This window comes from Lissotriton helveticus, chromosome 5_1 (assembly GCF_964261635.1).
Source record: "Lissotriton helveticus chromosome 5_1, aLisHel1.1, whole genome shotgun sequence".
Classification (NCBI taxonomy): domain Eukaryota; kingdom Metazoa; phylum Chordata; class Amphibia; order Caudata; family Salamandridae; genus Lissotriton; species Lissotriton helveticus.
The window spans coordinates 942,529,159-942,547,906 of NC_136065.1; the positions used below are offsets into that span (position 1 = coordinate 942,529,159).

The window sequence follows — 18,748 nt, forward strand, 5'->3', positions numbered from 1 at the left end:
CAATATCTGGATGCTTTGCCCTTTGGAACTCAGAAATGGCTCAGACAGCATGCGGGGTTAACCTTGGACCATGCCGTAGAGATGGCTACGGCCTATTCTCAGGTCAGACCCATTGTTTTATGATAGAGCCAGAGAAAAATCAGGGGTTTACACCATCTAACTCTCAGAAACAGGAAAGGAAACCCAGCAAACCCACTTATGAGCCTCTACAAATCAATTCCGGGAGACCAGAGTCACCCTCTACCTCTGGAACCCAGTGTTTTGACTGTGGAGAATGGGGTCACATTGCCAAATTCTGTAGAAGAAAAAAAGAAAGGAGTGAAGAAGATCTCATGGATATTAGCTACCTGCCCCAATTGATCCTATGTGCCCAAGAGATGGGCCCCGTCTATTACGTCAGTTTGGAACAAAATTATCAAACGGTGACCACCCTACTAGATTCAGGATGTAGACAGTCTGTAATAAGAAGCGAGTTAGTCCTCCCCAGCCAGGTTGTTCCCGATAGAAGAGTAGGGATCAGGTGTGTACATGGAGACACAAAGGACTACCCTGTGGCCAGATTAACGCTTCTTAACGGGGAGGGACAGGAAAAAGTAGTTGAGGTTGGAGTCCTTCCTTCCCTTCCTGAGCAGCTTATTTTGGCTACAGACAATCCTCATTTCTAAGATCTATTGCTTGGGAACCTTATGGCCTATAAATAGAATACCAAAAAAAATGAGAAAAACCCCACACATAATGCTCTTCTCACAACAGAGCCCTGAGCTATGGATAATCATTTTAGAGTAGAGTGCCAAAGACGCACAACACAGTCCTAAGCTAACCTATCCCTGCATAGTTGAGCAGAATGGGCTGCTCTATAGGATTGCAAAAGAGGGCGAGGATCTATGTTCCCTCCAAGGTGCGGCCTGCAAGCTCCCTCACACAGCCTTCACCAAGCTCTCATAATTAATTTCAAAGCACGCAGATCGTTTGGTGCATTAGGAGCCTGCCTATTGGTAGAAGATTGTCTTTTAGAATGACGATCAGCGAGAAAGTCAGTGTCAATCTTGACGCTCTGCCAGAAAGATAAAGCGACCCTGCTGGGAAGGGGATCACAGGTGTCAGACCTCTGTGGTGGGAGAAAGCTGCACAAGTGCCTGGGCGTGCAGAGCACGCAAGGGGGCTACATAGTAACCGAGCAGGCAGCATCAATTTACACCTTACTATTAGCCTGGAGGTGGGAGCTGCACAAAGGGCCTTTCGCAAGGTCTGCCTCCTGCCTCATCTGTGTGACCTAGAGCTCAACATGTCCTGTTTTTAGAAGACATTAAAAGGGACAGAGCTGTGAAGTGGCACCGTTTATTCACAGGGCTGTTGGCAAGAAGGAGCTGCAGTTAGGGCCGCCACCTTTCCAAGAGAAAATACCAAACAATTGTTGTTGTTTAAGAGTCTGCAAGGAGGACATAATACTAAACGGGACTGGTAACAAAATCGAACGCACTCCTTAGTAACATGTTTTTTCTTCCTTTGTAAACCTTAAATTATTTGGAGGAATTGTTAACTCGGCTCTGGAACAAATTTGAAAGTGTTTTCTATTCATATTTCCTGTTTGAAGTTGTACATCAAGGGCCAAAAATACGTGATTGTGCTTATTTTTGTTCCTGGACATTAAAATAGCAGCGGTAGAAAACCAACCAGGTGGCTACCCTTGCTGCAGTCCATAATGCATCCTGCACAAAAAGTACATCACCTGGAAATTATATGGTACAGTATTAATGAAACTACCCAAACCCCGACAAGGCACTGAAGCACTTAGATGCTACTGAGGAATATAAAGTACTTCACTAAATGGGACGTACTGTGCAAAGTGTTAATGTAGCCGGGGCGAGGGCCGCTGGAATTATGTTGCAGTAGAGGGCCAAATTATGTGGCACGGTTGACTAAATTATGTGGCACAAAAAAGACAAATTATGTGCCATACTGCTACACATATTGTGATAGTATTACTTCATTATTTTGTCACTTTTACACTCAGGGGCGGCTCCTCCACGTGGGCGGAGGAGCGTCACCCGACTGCTTTCTCACAGTGCAAGAGGCAAAAACATAAAATGGTATTATGAATACCATTTTATGTTTCTGCTTCTCTCACTGTGAGACGGCAGAAGGAAGGGTTTGGTTGGGGGCGAGCGGCCCTGCTCCAGGCAGGGGAGGAGTGGCTTGCCCACTGTTGTGAGCACTGACTGCTTGGACGGTCCCAGGGCCAACCAAACCAGTCATGCATACATGTATTTTATCTATGTAGGCTACATGCAGCCTACATATAGAAACTGGCCTCCCCATAGACGCCTGTGGGGTCAGCGTCCCATCCAATCACAATTCTGCCATTGCAGTCTTGTGATTGGCTTAGGGGGGGAGAGGGAGGCTGCCTGCTTCCTGATTCCTGCGAGGAGCAGGCCAGAGAAGATGTGACGCGGGACCGGAGGCGAAGGTACGTTTTTAAAAATGTAAATTAACTCCCCCCTACCCGACCCCCTCCCCACGTGAACCCACGAGCCCCCCACCCGCGAGTGTTACAGACTGCAACTGTTTACACTTGTTAACACTGTTTGGAGATAGGTCGCACCTAATTGGTAGTGGTTTAACACTCAGATTTAGCAATACGCAACAGAAAGGTGAACATTCAACCATTGCAAAGGGCCCTTCACTGCAAGTAACACGTGTTGTTGTGTTCCTAGTATCTTGTGAACTGTTTGAGCTAGACATTTATTTTTTATGTTAAAATTTGCAGATTATGCAACAGATAATGGATTGTGACAAATCCATAATTATGTGAAAAACGCTGCCACAGCACAATCACATCATTCCAGTGGCCCTGCCCTTGACTTAGAGGTTAGTGACTAGCACCCAATATAGAGAGTAGGCACGGCAGGGAGCCCTTTTGTTATCTGGTGAGATGCTAACCTGAAACAGTCGACAAACTTAAGTATTCACTGACAGCACTCCCCTGTTTTGTGCTACTCACTGCCTCCCATCCCAATCATTCCTCTGATTGCAGACCATCTTTGTAGCCAATAAAACCAAACTGCCTCTTTTTTTAACTGTATGTGTTTATATTGGTAACTTTTAGAAAGCAAACAGTAATTTATTTCAACAATATCATTTTGTTTCCAGAATGAAAGACTACATGCAAGATAACCAAAGGCATTTTATCACCAAACATTAGAAAGCATGAGAACAGCACAGGAGCAAAGGGTTCGAGTTTTCTGGTAGATTTTTGTGTCAGTTAACAAAGCTTGTTGTATTTGTCCTTCAAGCAGCATTGGTTTGAGGTTCAACGTAAAGCCATTTTTGTTTCCGTTACCAAGGGTGTTAGAGTGGGACAGAAAATAGGTTGAATTAATTTGATAAAACTGTGACCCATGTTTATGAATTGAGGCAGTTCTTAACTGTTAAGGGCACGCTGCTTTAGTGTTTTGTAAGGTATGGAAGGCTGTGTAGATGTGAGCTTGGTGCAGGGAATCGGGAAGCGCCCATTGGGCACTTCCTGATTGACCCATAGGCCAGTCCAACCCTAGTTGCTCTTGTAAATTCAGGTCGTTCTATGTCCATTTTAATGCAAAATGCAAGATCACCCTTTGCTTGTGAAGCCATACGTTATTATGTTCAAACCTCGAAGCAGGATGTGCAAGTTAATTGGCAATGTAATTAATAGATGTGCCACAGCTGCATTCCTGTTTGTAATGTTGATTGTGTGTTATACAGAGAGAAATATCAATGTAATGGTCATTGCTTTGCACATTACACATGATCTGAGAGGGGCCGTTGCTGTGTGTCTGCGTAACAATAAATAATACACTAAGAAGGCATCAGATCCTTAATCAGCGTGCTCAGACTGTAGCACGTATGCGTAGGAAACAAACACCGTGCTTCGCATAAGTGTATCTGGAAAGTGTTTATTTTTAATCTTACCAAGATGTTAATCTATATACTTTTTTAAGCTAAAAGTACAGTATCAAGCTTCACTGTGTAATGTAATGTTAGAACCATTCCTCCTGCACCCCTTTTACCTCAGTCATTTTTGTTTTATTGATCTAAAACCTATTTGTTAATTTGTAACTTGAGTACAATCATTTTGTATGATGTAATTATGGTGAAAGGGTGCTTAATATTACTTCTGCTACTCCTGGCATTTTGGCACCGACGTGTATCAAACAGTGTGAGTTAATAGCCAGTGAGATTCTGGAAACAACAAAAGCCTGGAAACACTTCAGTCACCCATGGTAAACAGTGTAACGTGTTAGACTATATATATGTTGAACAGAAAACCCCAGTTTTGCGATTTCAGGAATCTTTGGAATCAATTGAGATGTGCTGGCAGTTTTTTTTTTCAACAATCTTTATTGTAACCATGTTAGACCAAAGGTAAGACTTAAGGCCAAGTAGTATTTGATCAGTTACAGTGACGGACAATGTGGTTACTGTCTGTGAACTGCACCTATTTAGCCATGAAAATGTTATAAAAAACAAATATGCATGAATGAAAACTGTGCTGGTAATATGTCCTGGCAATATTTCATGGTGCCCATTTATTCTATTAAGCTTAATCCAAAAGTCTCACTTAGTTTCAGATTAGGGAACAGAATTCAGTAAAGTAGAACTATGGTGGTACATAGTAGTTTTCATTATATGCTTACTAGCAACCTTTAGCCTAGATTTAAGTCCTACCATATTTAGTCAAATAAGAACAAAAGAAAACATTAAAATATTGATTACCCAAGAGCATATCATTTAGCAAAATGGGGAGCCTTATATTGTGTGGTGTTGTATGCCCACACCTCTCTGCTGCTAAACGTTAAAGGGCTCCTGTGAAGGTTATTTTTTACAGCATTTGGTACCCAAATTGAGCCAATGACAAAGAGCTCTTTCTGTTTGAGACAAAAGAATAATGACAGAACATTGAGATTTCTACACCAAATCTGTCACTGGTTACTTGCGGAATCTGTGGTTACTACTGTTGCCTACTGGTTATCTCCGAGGGTCTAATACACTAATTCCAATGAAATACCAATGTTTTGTTTTGTACAGCTATGTTTTCACGTAGGACAGATTATCGGTCAAGGAATTGATGAACCTGGCTAATGTCTCAGCCTGCAGAGCCAAATGCTGTCTCTCAGTTAAGGTTTGCACCCAAATGTATAGCCTTAATCTGTGTCTCCTTTATTATTTTAGGCACTCATGGATGTTTAACCTCCTAGCCCCAATTTGTTCTAGAGAAATGCACCTTAGTTTTCAAGTGATTTCATTAAATTGATAGAATTGAAGACATAAGGATTTTATTATATAATATTATACTGTAGCAGTTATACAGCAATTGATAACCCTCGGGAGGCCCCAAAGAGTTTTCTGGATGCTTGAATAACTTTGTTGTAGTGCTGTATAACTGGCAGAGTGCTTGTTTGTACTAACCTAAATGTAGTATGTATTATGTTCTAAGTGAGGTTGAAGGTGTGCTGCAATTGATATGCAGTTACTCCGTAGGAGCATTTATGAAGGAAGTGAATGTGAGTGAGAAATAGTACATCAGGCTGCTTACACTTTCTGTTACATACTATCACCTGCACCTGATGGACAGTTTGCTAGGGAGAAGATACTTATTTTTAGCTTTTTGGTGATCTTGACAATTGTTGATTATCCTTATTCGTTCCAAGGGAGTGTACCGGAGCTTGAGATTTTCTGAAATTGAACAAGTAATAGAGTTATGTAATTTCTTCAATGGATTCCACACTGGTGGATCTTAAATATTCCATTGTTCAGAAATTGCTAGATATGCGAGAGAACAGCCTACAAATGAATGTAAATATGCTTGCCTCCCTATGGTGACTTAGTAGGTAATTGGAATCAAATCAAAAGCACACATTAAGCACTTTGTTCGCTTATACACAGCATGTGCTTGCCTAGGGTTTTTTTGAAAGTCGGTGCACACAACTTTAGCAGTGGTGCGCGTACAGCCTTCTTTGCCGCTCACAGAGGAACAAAATTAGAGGGGACATTGGCGAGGACCCTCAATTGCTAGTTCCCTTTGACTTCAGAGAACAAATACTGTTCTTCGCTCATTCTCACGTATTAGCCGGCCACTGTGGAGCCAGCCAAGCCATACTGAAATGCTCTTCAGGAGTGTAGCATCTGCCAAATGAAAAACCCTTATTTACCCCAAAGGTGCCCCTACAACCCTTACCGATCATAGGGAAACCCTTTGATACAATAGGTATGGATGTCATAGGTCCTTTGCCTAAGCCCACGAAAGGTTGCCAATTTGTTCTGGTTATCGTAGTCTATGCTACCCGATACCCAGAAGCGATCCCTTTGAGGGCCGCCACCACGACAATCATTGCTCAGCACCTAATAGAGGTCTTCTCTCGTGTGGGGTTCCCCCAAGAGATCTTTACCGATCAGGGTACTCCATTCATCTCAAAGCTCATGAGTCAGGTCTGTAAACAGCTGGCCATTAGAAATATAACAATGTCCGTATATCATCCCCACACCGATGGCCTCATGGAACGATATAACAGTAATTTGAAGCTCACTCTAAAGAAGTTGCTGTCTGAGGATGGAAAGAAATGGAACTAGCTCGTACCACTGGCCCTCCTCATAATACAAAGCCAGGTCCAAAGTGGCTTGGGTGTCTCTCCCTTCGAGCTTCCATTTGGGAGAAGGCCTCACATTTTTCTCGAAATCACAAAAGAAACCTGGGAGAAAGAGGGAGCAACTGAGGCCAGAGCCCTATTAGATTACGCCAATCAGATAAAGGAACGTCTTGGCAAACTGAGAACCATTGCCCATGATAACCTGGAAAGAAGCCAACAGAAACTAAAGTACTTTTATGATAAGAGTAAGCATTGGAGAGAACTAGACGTAGGTGATTGGGCCCTTATTCTGTTACCCACCTCTACTCACAAACTAAAAAAGGAATGGCAAGGCCCCTATGAAATACTGAAAAAAATAGGCAGGGCCACCTATCTGTTGCACCTTTCCCCCACGAAAACCCAGTTGTATCACATCAACTTACTAAACAAAATGGCTAGGATCTCCTCCTAGTGCTGTCCACAGTATTCTGCTAGATAGGAAGTCCCCATACACTTTTAATGAAAATGATGTCAACCAACATTTGCGTGAAGAGGAGAGGTAAGAAATATTCACCCTCCTCAATTCCTTCTTAGACATCTTCTCTGATCAACCAGGGAAAACACACATAACCATACACTGTATTCCCACAAAAGAGTGAGTCATTATCAAACAAAGACCTTATTGGATCCCTGAAGCCCGTCCAGCCGCCCAACAAAAGGAAGTCAAACAGATGTTAAAGATGGGTATCATAGTTCCATCTAAGAGCAACTGGTGCCCGCCTATCATACTCGTTCCCAAACCAGATGGTAGTATTCATATTTGTATAGACTTTCGAGCCATTAATCAGTTCTCTAAGCAAGACCGGTATCCCCTATCAAGGGTGGACAAGCTCAAAGATAGACTAGGCGAGATCTGTTTTATCAGCACTATTGATCTTACAAAAGTGTATTGGCAAATCCCTTTAAACCCTTCAGACCAAGAAAAAAAAACAGCCTTTCGACCGAAATATTCACCCTCCTCAATTCCTTCTTAGACATCTTCTCTGATCAACCAGGGAAAACACACATAACCATACACTGTATTCCCACAAAAGAGTGAGTCATTATCAAACAAAGACCTTATTGGATCCCTGAAGCCCGTCCAGCCGCCCAACAAAAGGAAGTCAAACAGATGTTAAAGATGGGTATCATAGTTCCATCTAAGAGCAACTGGTGCCCGCCTATCATACTCGTTCCCAAACCAGATGGTAGTATTCATATTTGTATAGACTTTCGAGCCATTAATCAGTTCTCTAAGCAAGACCGGTATCCCCTATCAAGGGTGGACAAGCTCAAAGATAGACTAGGCGAGATCTGTTTTATCAGCACTATTGATCTTACAAAAGTGTATTGGCAAATCCCTTTAAACCCTTCAGACCAAGAAAAAAAAACAGCCTTTCGACCCCAGTTGGGTTGTATCACTTCACTGTCTTAAACTTCAGACTACATGGGGCACCTGCCCCGTTCCAGAGGCTCATGGACACCCTCCTTGTACGTCACCAAGGGTATTTATCCGCCTATCTGGATGACATCATAATATATAGCAAGGCATGGTCCGAAAACCTGAACTATATTCAGGCTGTCCTGTTCGAACTCCGAAATGCACACCCACACATTAACACCAAGAAATAGAAATGTGCCCATCAGAAAGTCAAGTACCTGGGTTATCTTTTGGGGGAGGGTATGATCGAACCACAAACAGAGAAGATCAAAGCAGTACAAGATACCCCTTTTCCCGAACCAAAAGGACAGCTGATGGCCTTTCTGGGTCTCGTAGGGTACTATAGACGGTTTATACCTCAATTTTCAGACATCGCGGCCCCACTCACAGATCTGCTCAAATAAACAGTTTCTCCCTCTCTTTTTAAGTTTCCTTCTGATCACAAGGTCGAGGATTTCCAGAGTCTGAAAACTGCTCTCACCATTGCCCCTGTATTGATCTCACCTGATTTTTGTAAGTCCTTTACTTCGGAGTAGGGGTTGGAGCCGCCCTTTCCCAGTTGGATCAGAAAGAGCAGGAGAGGCACCTACTCTACATAAGCAGGAAACCGTTTCTGAGGGAGCATGTATATCCTACCATAGAAAAAGAATGTCTGGTCCTGAAATGGAGTATTGCGAAGCTCTTCTAGTATTTGGAGGGGAGACCCTTCATTCTGTAAACTGATCATGCACCCCTTACCTGGCTTCAAAGGCTCAAGGGGAACAACAATAGGGTCCTCAGATGGTTCTTGGCGCTACAACCCTTCCAGTTTCAGGTATGGCACAGTAAGTGTAAAGACCAGGGTAATGTCGATTACCTGTCACACTTTCCAATTTCCGCTGATCGTGAAAATCTTAGGGGGGGAGTGTGTCATAGGATCGAGGTTGACATGGGGGAAGAGGTACTTTATGCCAAACGTTTGTGGTGAAGGAAGTCTTATTCCTTCCTGCACAGACTTCGTCACCTGCCTGTATCTTTAAATCTACGGAGTCCAACAACCAAGAAGGAGGTGGTCCGCAAACCCTTTTTACAGACACATCCTCTGGCCAATGGGATGCGAAATGGCACTGACAAATCCGGAATAGGGAGCAGCAAGCAACTCTGAAGGTAGAAAGAGCCTGAACACAGCAGAGAGACCCCGGCGAAAAACAGCAGGTGGAGTTTAGCCGGGATACCCATTCCAGCGGAAAGCCAAGAAGCCATCCCTGAGAGAGAGGAGATGCCAGGAGGCCACCGGTCCCGCGATTCACCCCATCACGCTCCCGGAGGAGCGTGGCTGACCAAGGTATGACTACGAATGCAAGGGATCACGGGGAGCTGGGGGAGAGCAAAAGAAGTAAGGTGAGGACGTAGGTCTAAAGCTGAAAACAAGTCCGATGACTTAACCGGACGTCACTTGGTGGTGGTGACAGGAATATCCTTTGCAGTCCTGGTTTCTTTTCTTTTCGGGTGATACCTCCCTCACCGATACCCTACCCTACTGCCTTCTACCGATTTCCTGACGGTCACCTGTGGTTTTCTTTTCTTCCTCTGAGGGTCATAAGCTCTACTGGTAAACCGAGCGGAAACCCCTACCTCAAGAGAAGAGTCTACCATCCGAGGCCCAAAAACACAATGAAGAAAGGACCAGGAATAGAAGAAAGTCTTTTATAGCCCTCTTAATAAAAAGGATTCTCAAATAGAGTCAAGTATCATGTTGTCTCCTTCCGGGGTTTTAACCCCCTTACACCCTGGTGACACAGGCCGAAATGGGACACTGTACCTGGCCGGTGCTCCATTAGGGTCATTCTGAACTTGTGACTTTGTCCCGGTCTGGTGCGACTGGATATCCCTTGTTGGCACTTTGTGCTTTTTGCCACTATTTTACCCTAAAAGTTTGAAATTCAATATCTCTGGTTTTACTGATTAGATTTTTGTTGCTTTGGTCTTGTTTTATTTATCAAAATCTACTCTTTGCTTCTAAACTTGATGTGGGATCTTTTTATGTGGTATTTTCAAGTTAAGCCTGACTGCTCTGTGCCAAGCTACCAGATGATGGGCACAGGTTGATTTAGAGTTTGCCTGCACCTTTCCCTGACTAGGGTTGTGGTTGCAGCTTGACCCGCAATCATACCCCAGTAAACCAGTAAGCCAATCTCTAACAGTCAAACACTGTTTTTATGAGCTGGAACGGAACTCCCCGACGTAGTATTATGTTCACCCCCCTTGCATAAGTGGAGGAGGATACTGTTATGCACAATCGTACCCATTTGTCAAATGTTTTATTACTTTTAGAGGAAGTGTGTTTCTTTCAATAGGGCCACATTTGCATTCTTACATTGCAGGTAGGCTAGCACCAAGCATTTTTTCTAGGATTGTTAAGGCCCCACATATTCCATCTCAGTAAAATATAGTATCTGTTTTTGGTCAATTCTCCAGATGACACTTTATTACTCTGAGATCCATCCGTGATGTGTGATTATGGTCTGGGACAACTGTTTGAGCCTATAGGTTGTAGTGTTAGAAGTGGAGGAACCTTTGGCACATTTCAAACAATTCTCAACCTGCCCCACTTGCTCTTTCTTCTGCAAGTTTCCTTTTCATCTCTGCTTTTCTTTAGCTCATTTCTGGCCCTACCAGTCTCATACCAATTTCTCTGTCTCTTTCTTTCCCTATAACGTTAACAACATTGGTTATTCCTACCAAACTCTCCTGACTTTCTCTACTCAAAGTCTACCTCTTGACATGCTCGGGTAAGCAATGACGTCCTGGACCTCATTCCCCATTAGGACCTTGAGTAAACCATGGGACACAAAGAAGACAGAATTTCTTCTAATTTCCCCTGCCAAAACCAACCCTGAGACTCGGGAATGGATTAAGGCCATCGCAGCCTTAAACTTCCCTCCGACCATTGTGGACTTTGCCAAATCCCTTGGAATAACCCTGGACTACAACTTGAACATGCGGGACGACATCAACTCGATGTCCAAATCATGCAGATTCCACCTGAGCTCTCTAAAGAAACTGAAACCGTTCCTTGATACGCCTGACCTAAAATGGCAGGACAGGCACTAGTCATCTCTGAACTGGAATATGGCTGCTCTACCCTCTCGGGTTTACCCAAGATCTCCCTGGCACCTTTAAAGCCTGCCTCAAAGCGGCCGCCAGGCTACTAACAAGCTCAAGGAAGATCAACCACATTTCACCACATCTGAAAGCTCTGAACTGGTTTCCTCTACAGGCCAGAATCCAATTCAAAATGGCATGTATCACGCACAAGGCATTATACTCAAACTCCCCTGCATATCTTGCCCAGAAACTCGCGATATCCGGAGGAACCAGAAATTCGCAGTCCACCAGAGACCTCTTGCTCCAACCTGCATGTTTAAGGAAAAAGAAAACGTACAATCTGGCTTTCTCTGGGGCCACAGCAAGAATATGGAACTCACTCCCACCCACCATCAGAAAAATCCCTTCTCTGGTTTGCTTCAAAAAGGATGCCAAAACCTACCTAATGGGTTAATTTCTTGCCTAAATTCTGCCTTCTATTTCACCCAGAGACCTTGCTCTATTTCCTTTCTAATGCATCCCCTGGAGTACACAGACACTATCCTCCCGGCACCTCCGGGCATCCCTCCATGGACCTTGGGACCTTCGTTTCTTGTAAAATGTAAATGTAAATTGTACTTTGTCCCTTTATCCCTTTGTATCCAGCCCCCCCACCAAGTCTTTTGTATACTACTGCTGATTCCTGCAAAGCACTCTGATACCCTAACGGGTCAAGTTTGCGCTCTATAAAACTCAAAAGAAATAAAATAATAAAACCTCATAGGTGAGCCTGAAGATGTTCTTGACTCCTCCGCAGTGCGCTGGATGATGAATGGCAGGTTTGGTGATGCAATGGCTGTGGTCCCGAAGCACCTTCCTGTGCCTCTTGACACACTCATTGCCAAGATCCTTTCCTTATTTGCTGTGTCCAGACATGTCTTTTCTCTCAGAAGGGATCTAAAAAAGCTACCTCTATGGTTCTCTAATCTCCATTTCTACCACTCTCAATGTAACATTCTTAATTTCTTCCCTGTCTCACCCACTTTCCCTCTCAACTAGGGTTACCACCTCCAGCAAGGTCATTACCGACTCTATTTCCAGTCCTCTACTTTTGTGAGGTAGCTTAATGCTTTCTTGGTGTTAAAGTCTTGGTTTATTTCTATTGAAATAATTAGACAAACCCATCATTAATCGATGATTTGCAGGTGGAAAGTTCTGGACTCAATACCTTGTTTGTAATGATTTTGAGTTAGAGGGTCATCCTTCGCTCACATTCTTCACTACCACACAATTTTCCACTTCAGTATTTCCCCAATTTCCCTTTCATATTGTTTACCTTTTATCTTTTCTTATTTCTTTCTAGCATATACCACTTCTTTTTGTGAATCTTTACAGCAAAAACTCTTCCCTATCTCTCTTCACTCCCATTTACATACATTTTTCACATTCTTTTTTTGAGTTTTGTCCTCATCTTTTTCTTTTTTTTTTATTGTTAGTTCATCTATGCTCACTGTCTCATAGCCTTTGCCTTTCTCTCATCTCCATCTCTGTTCGCTTCCCTGTCACCAAATTGTGCTTATTCTGTCACCTCTACCCTCAGTTCCTCCTTCATTTTTCACCTCTGTCTACCAACTTATGTCACAAACATCTATTTCACTCTGTGTATACTTCGCCTTTTCTCTCACCATTCCTCTCTTAGCTTATTTTCTGGTTTTTCCTTCTTCTATCTCTCTGGTCATCTCCTTCTCTCACCCAGTCCCTCTATTAATACTATTCCATCTCACTAACATGTTCATTGTTACTATATATTGCTCCGTTTCTCACTTCCTTCTTCTCTGCCTGCCCTTGTTCTCTTCTGGTTATATTTTACAGCCCTTTCCCTCATTCACTCATAGTTATGTCAGCCTCTTTGTTCCTGTAATGTTTCTACCTCTCCTTATCTTTGCTTTTCTTTCTTCCCAGTCCCTATCAATTTCGTGTTGTTATTTCCTGTTCTCCCTTCTTTTATGTTATACATTCTGGCACAGATCCATTTTTTTCTTAACCATACCTCTTCCTTTTTCTTTTACCCTTATCTGCTGTTTGTTATCTTCCTGCAGTCTCTCCAGTTTTCTATATCTCCCTCTTATTTCGCATTTTTGATTGCTCTACCTCTCACTCTTTTTGTGTTTGTTTTTATTTTATTTGCTGAGTCTTTTATTGGCTTCCTGTTCATGCTTTTCATTTAATTCCCTCATCTTTCTTTCTTTCTTTCTTTCTTTCTTTCTTTCTTTCTTTCTTTCTTTCTTTCTTTCTTTCTTTCTTTCTTTCTTTCTTTCTTTCTTTCTTTCTTTCTTTCTTTCCTTCTTTCCTTCTTTCTTTCTTTCTTTCCTTCTTTCTTTCTTTCTTCCCTTTATTTCTTCCCTTTCTTTCTTCCCTTTCTTTCTTCCCTTTCTCTGCCATTTTCCACTCTCACATTTCTATTGTTCGTTTAGTTTCATTATTACTTCACCTCACTCAATCACTTTCTTGCCTCTTTCATTTTCTATTGGTCAGTGCCTTTGCTGTAGAAGGCCAGTCTTGTCCTGGATTATAAATGACCTATTTCAGGATGTCTACTGGACCATGGTCAGGGAGAGAGTCTGATTTGTTTTCCGTGATCTGCTTTGTATGCTCTTGTCTTCATCTCGAATGAATGGGAATTTCAGTCATTATTTATCACTGCTGGGCTGTGGACAATAACGCTTCATTATCAGTTAATTAAGGATTAATTTCCCTAGGTGGTTATTTTCCAAATATCACTGCTGTGCTACTATTGTATACTTTCTGCTACAGATGCCCACTCTAATGACCTCAACATAGTTTTCATGACTTTATTAGAAAATGTTAGTAAACTTTTCAAAGAAAAATATTTTTATTATTTGTTTATTAAATATTCTAAGGAATAATCTAATGTCCATGCTAACTATAACAGAACAAATTAAAAGTAAGCAGTTATGTATTGAAAGACCCAGACAGTTAGCAATACAATGAGTGCATCACATATTTTTATTTAGTATTTTTTTTAAAAAAGGGGCAATGCAATTAACAATTGCAATCCATAATTTTCAGATTATAATTCAACACAGTGCACATCTCGACAGAGTCCTAAATCATGAATTGTTGTACATTTGTCAGGACTTGTCCAAGAACCGTGAACCCAAAAGTGTTTTCCCTCGCATTTTTAGAAGCTTTCCTGAAACAGTGACGTCTCTCCATCTGCAGTTTCTCTTTGAAAATATCGCACAGTGATAAATGAAAGTGATGGAAAGGGGCGGTGACTTCCACAGTTCAGACTGCGGGTACTTACATGTCGAAGCGCACTGGGGTTTGATGAGGAGCATCATGGATGGATTCCAGAACTCAAGAATGGGCCCACTCAAGAAAAAGCAAAAAAGGATGCAGCCTTCAAGTTTTCCGAATAAATACAAAACAAAGTTCAACGACATTGTCCTTTTCATAGTGGAGAGGAAGATGGGGACAAGAAGGAGGGTTTTCCTCACAGAGTTGGCAAGAAGAAAAGGCTTCAGAGTCGAAGATTATCTAAGGTAAAAGAATCTTTTTGTTTTACCTTTATGCACTGAAATATTTAAATATTTCATATCCCGCTATTTTTAAAATTGCGTCTCGTGATGTACAGTTGACATGTACAGTCAATGTTTCTTTAAACTTTTCCGTTTATTTCAGAAGCAAGGTTTTGGCCTAAACACTTGTTGCTATCGGTTGATATCCAAGTATGATTTTTTGTCCAATTATCGAGACGTGCTTGCTTGTTCTGGGGAAATAGTGCCTATGTGTATGCCGCAGTGTTTCTTTGTGTGCCCGTGTTTGTTTGTAGGCGTGCTTTTGTTTATGGGTGTGTGCGTTTGTACGCTCTTCTGTTATAGACGACGTTTTACAGATACGTGATTTCGTTACCAGTATTTTATGCAATTTGAATTAAAAACGGTATTGTCAACTGCACATACAGAACATCTGGGCAGACAAAAACAGCTGCAAAATTGGACTCAAAATCCAATCCAATAATTGTAACCTTCCAAAGAGGGTCATAATTCTGTATTTGGCTAAAAACGCTAAATGTAAACCAAATCAAAAGTAACAAGTTGCAAAATGATGAAAACTGCTCCTCTCAGATCAGGACACGAATACCACTGTCTGCAGCTCTTTGGAAGACACAATTAATTGCCATTGTCAACAGAATGCACGTTTCTTTGTAACCGATGCTGCAAATGTGTGTTCTTTTTAAAATCGGTCAATTTTAAAGCGCATTTGACTTTCACACCATAAAGGAAAAGATTTTCGTTCTTGTGAATGCTGAAATTCCGCTAGTGAACGATCTGGCTTTGGTGCCCAGAGAGTGCCCTGCTGCTGCGTCGAGGGAGACCTGCGCGCGGTGATGAAACTGCTGTTGCAAGTGTGAAGGTGGCGCCGTTCCAGGGGGCTGCGGTGAGGGTGCACATTAATGTGAATGTTTTATAGAAATGCGATAAACCACAGGAAGCAGAAGCTTGAGTCGCCAACCGACTTTTTATGGCAACGGATAATTCATAACTGTTTAAGGGAAGGAAGACCACTGCAAGCGCCGAAAAATAATAATAAAAAAAGACAAGAATGATATGTCTTTACTGGCATTAGCGTAATAAGAACACCAGTAATGCTTCTAAGAAATGAATCTCACCTATTGAATCCTTAAAGGGGCCGGCCGGTGAATGATTTCAGAATGCCCCCCAAAAACCCAAGCAGACATCAACAAAAAAGCAACATTCTATTGTTGGTGATTGGTAAAGGCGCAGGACTGATTAGAAAGAGCTTATTTTTTCTCAAAAGTGGATAACTTCTGTAAGCGTGAAAAATGAATGGAAAAAAGATATCATATCGCAATAGAAATTAGAACATTGGAATGTTGGGAGCTCCATAGAACACATTGGAGTGCTCCATGCTTATAATGGCTGGTATAAGCCTGGAGCTCCAACATTCCAATGTTTCCTTGTTCACAGCTCCGGCTGTGAACAAAGGCTTCAGGGACCCTGAGGGGATTCCAATTCCCTCATGCTCCCATAAGGCTTTGTTCTTTTTTGTTAGAACATTCTGCCCTCTAGTGGCAGAATGTTCTAATAGCCTTATAGCCCTTCGTTGTTGGGCTATACCGGCTACTAAACTCCCTCTCCCTTGTTAAAGGCCCTCACATTCGGCTCGGGGCCTTTAACGCTGGAGAGGGCCTTTAATAACCAGTATAGCCCTCTACGGCGGGCTATAAGGCTATAATAAGCACTTGCAATGCCAACAATTCAGACTATTTTACCAATGCAAGTGCTTCTTCAATGATTGGTGAGTTTATGTAACTGGGTAAGGGGGTGAATGTGAGAACGAATAAACGTCCATGGAAGGATGGGTTCAAAACTCCTTAGTAAAGGTGAAATTCAGATCCCCACCAGACCCTTGCCATCCCAAGATTATGGCCTTACTTCCCAACTAGCTTGCTCCCGCCATTCAGACGCAGTTCAATCTAACAGAGGAGTCGGGCACTATTCCTTAAGAGTGGAAATCTGAGCAAAATTACCCATTAAAAAAAGCCAATATTAATCCCAATATTCTGATTACCATCCAATCTCTTTACTGCCTCTTTTAGAAAAACGTTTAGAAAGTTTAATTTAACACAACTAACAGCCTATGGAAAGGTGAATCAAATTCGGGACTCATTGCAGTCAGGATTCTGGGGTCGATTTCGATGGCGAACGGACAGGCTCCGTCTGCCATGTGGCTTAAACCGGGACTGTCGGTCATGCATGCGGTGGTCCCACATACCCCATTATGATGGGACCGCCACTGCGGCGGTCTTGTTCCGCACCCTTAACATTGGTGGCTGCTGACAGCAGCACCGCCGCAGTGTTAAATAGAGCATGTTGTGCATTTCACTGCATTACGTGGCAGGCACTACACTTTGCCTGCCACTTGGTGCAGTGAAATGTTTGGGGGTACCATGGGTACCCCCAGTGCACCCACACCTCCCCCCAACACAAGGGGGGCCCGCAACAGGTCCCCAAAAGCAAATTCCGCCTGCCTTTCAACGGCGGTTGCACAGCTGCGGAAAGGCTGGCTGGAGACCTTATCATAATTTGGTGGACGGTGCTTGTTAGGCACTCCCACCATTTTGTGGAAGCAGACCGCCACACCGGGCAATCGTAACGATTCCCTGTGGAGGTTCCATGGCGGACGGGCTTTGCCTCCGCCACGGTCGCGGTCTGAATCCCACGCCATCGTAATATGGTGGTGGGAAAATTGCAGTCCGCCGGCCTGGCGGTGGTGATCGTTCCACCATCGTAATGAGCCCCAAAGATCTTAACATAGTACAGAGATGGCACTATTGGCCATCACTGATTCACTAAAACTCTTGCTCGATGCTGGGGTTCCATCTACGTTAGTGCTGTTGGACTTGTCCGCAGCTTTTGACACTGTATTGCACTCAAGCCTGTTGCAGATATTACAAGAGATAGGGGTCAATGGGATGGCTTTTAAATGGCTTCAAAATGTTTGGAAATATAGAACTCAAACACTGCTCTTGGCCCTTTTAAATCCTGCTCTATGCAGATTGACAAGGGTGTACCGCAGGGCTCTTATTTGAGCCCCTTGTTGTTCAACAGATATGTGGCCCCCCTTGCTAAGATCACAAAGTCAAATGGTTTTGAAATTATACGTTGGCTGATCTTCTCCTTCGACACAGATTCTAATAAAAAAAAGATCTGTTGCCAAGGAAATGTTAGCCATTTTAAAATGGATGACAGACAACTGTTTACAGTTGAATATCAGTAAGACTGAGATCATGGTGTTTGGCAAGGCTAATTCACTTTGGTCTGATGAGTGGTGGCCCCACAAAAGACCAAGCTCTGTCTATGAAAGAGCAGATCCAGACTATGACCCTTATTATGATTCTGGTGACCAACGGACTGCCAGACTCATGGTGGTGTTCTCCCGCCTGCCCATTTTTGACTAGGCCAGCCGGGTCACCCTCAAACCACCACCAGGGAACCGCTATTCCCTGGCGGTTGCGTGGCAGTCCTGAGGCCGCAATATGCATAGCATATTAGAGGTTTCCTCGCCGCCACACTTTTCATGGGGGTGCGACTGCCGTGAAAGGTGTGGTGATGAGGAAACAAAGGGGCCCCTAAAGGGCCCCCTGGTGCCTCACGCCAAGTGAACGCACACACACACATGTGCCCCCCTGTGTGCATGCACACCAGTACCTGCACAGCACAAATTGCAGCAGTCCATGCCATTCAGGTACTGATTTTGAATTTCGCACTGGGGTGCCTATAGGCACCGCCAGGGGAATGTAAAAAAACATCCCACCAGACAGGAGAACATTTCAAATCTGGTGGTCAGTTCGAACATGGGTTTGGCGGTGCGGGACTGAGGCGGGCCCGCTCCAGCACTGCCTAACTCCTAATATGGCACTAAGGGACAGATGTACAACCATTTGGAATTGCAACTTGCAAATTGCGAAAAATAGCAAGTTACAATTTGCAAGTCCCAATGCCAAATGTACAACAGTGTCAGAGACACTGTTAGCGATTCCCAATGGGGT

General features: G+C 43.2%; 1 protein-coding gene across 1 annotated transcript in view; it reads left to right on the forward strand.

Moving 5' to 3' along the window:
- The first annotated feature begins 14,500 nt into the window (after window positions 1-14,500).
- LOC144752572 (DNA nucleotidylexotransferase-like) overlaps window positions 14,501-18,748 on the forward strand; it is a 592,720-nt gene continuing 588,472 nt past the window's right edge. Inside the window, exon 1 of the mRNA XM_078640460.1 lies at window positions 14,501-14,714. Within this exon, the coding sequence (XP_078496586.1) occupies window positions 14,512-14,714 (203 nt within the window). The 5' untranslated portion in view covers window positions 14,501-14,511. The remainder of the gene's footprint in view (window positions 14,715-18,748) is intronic.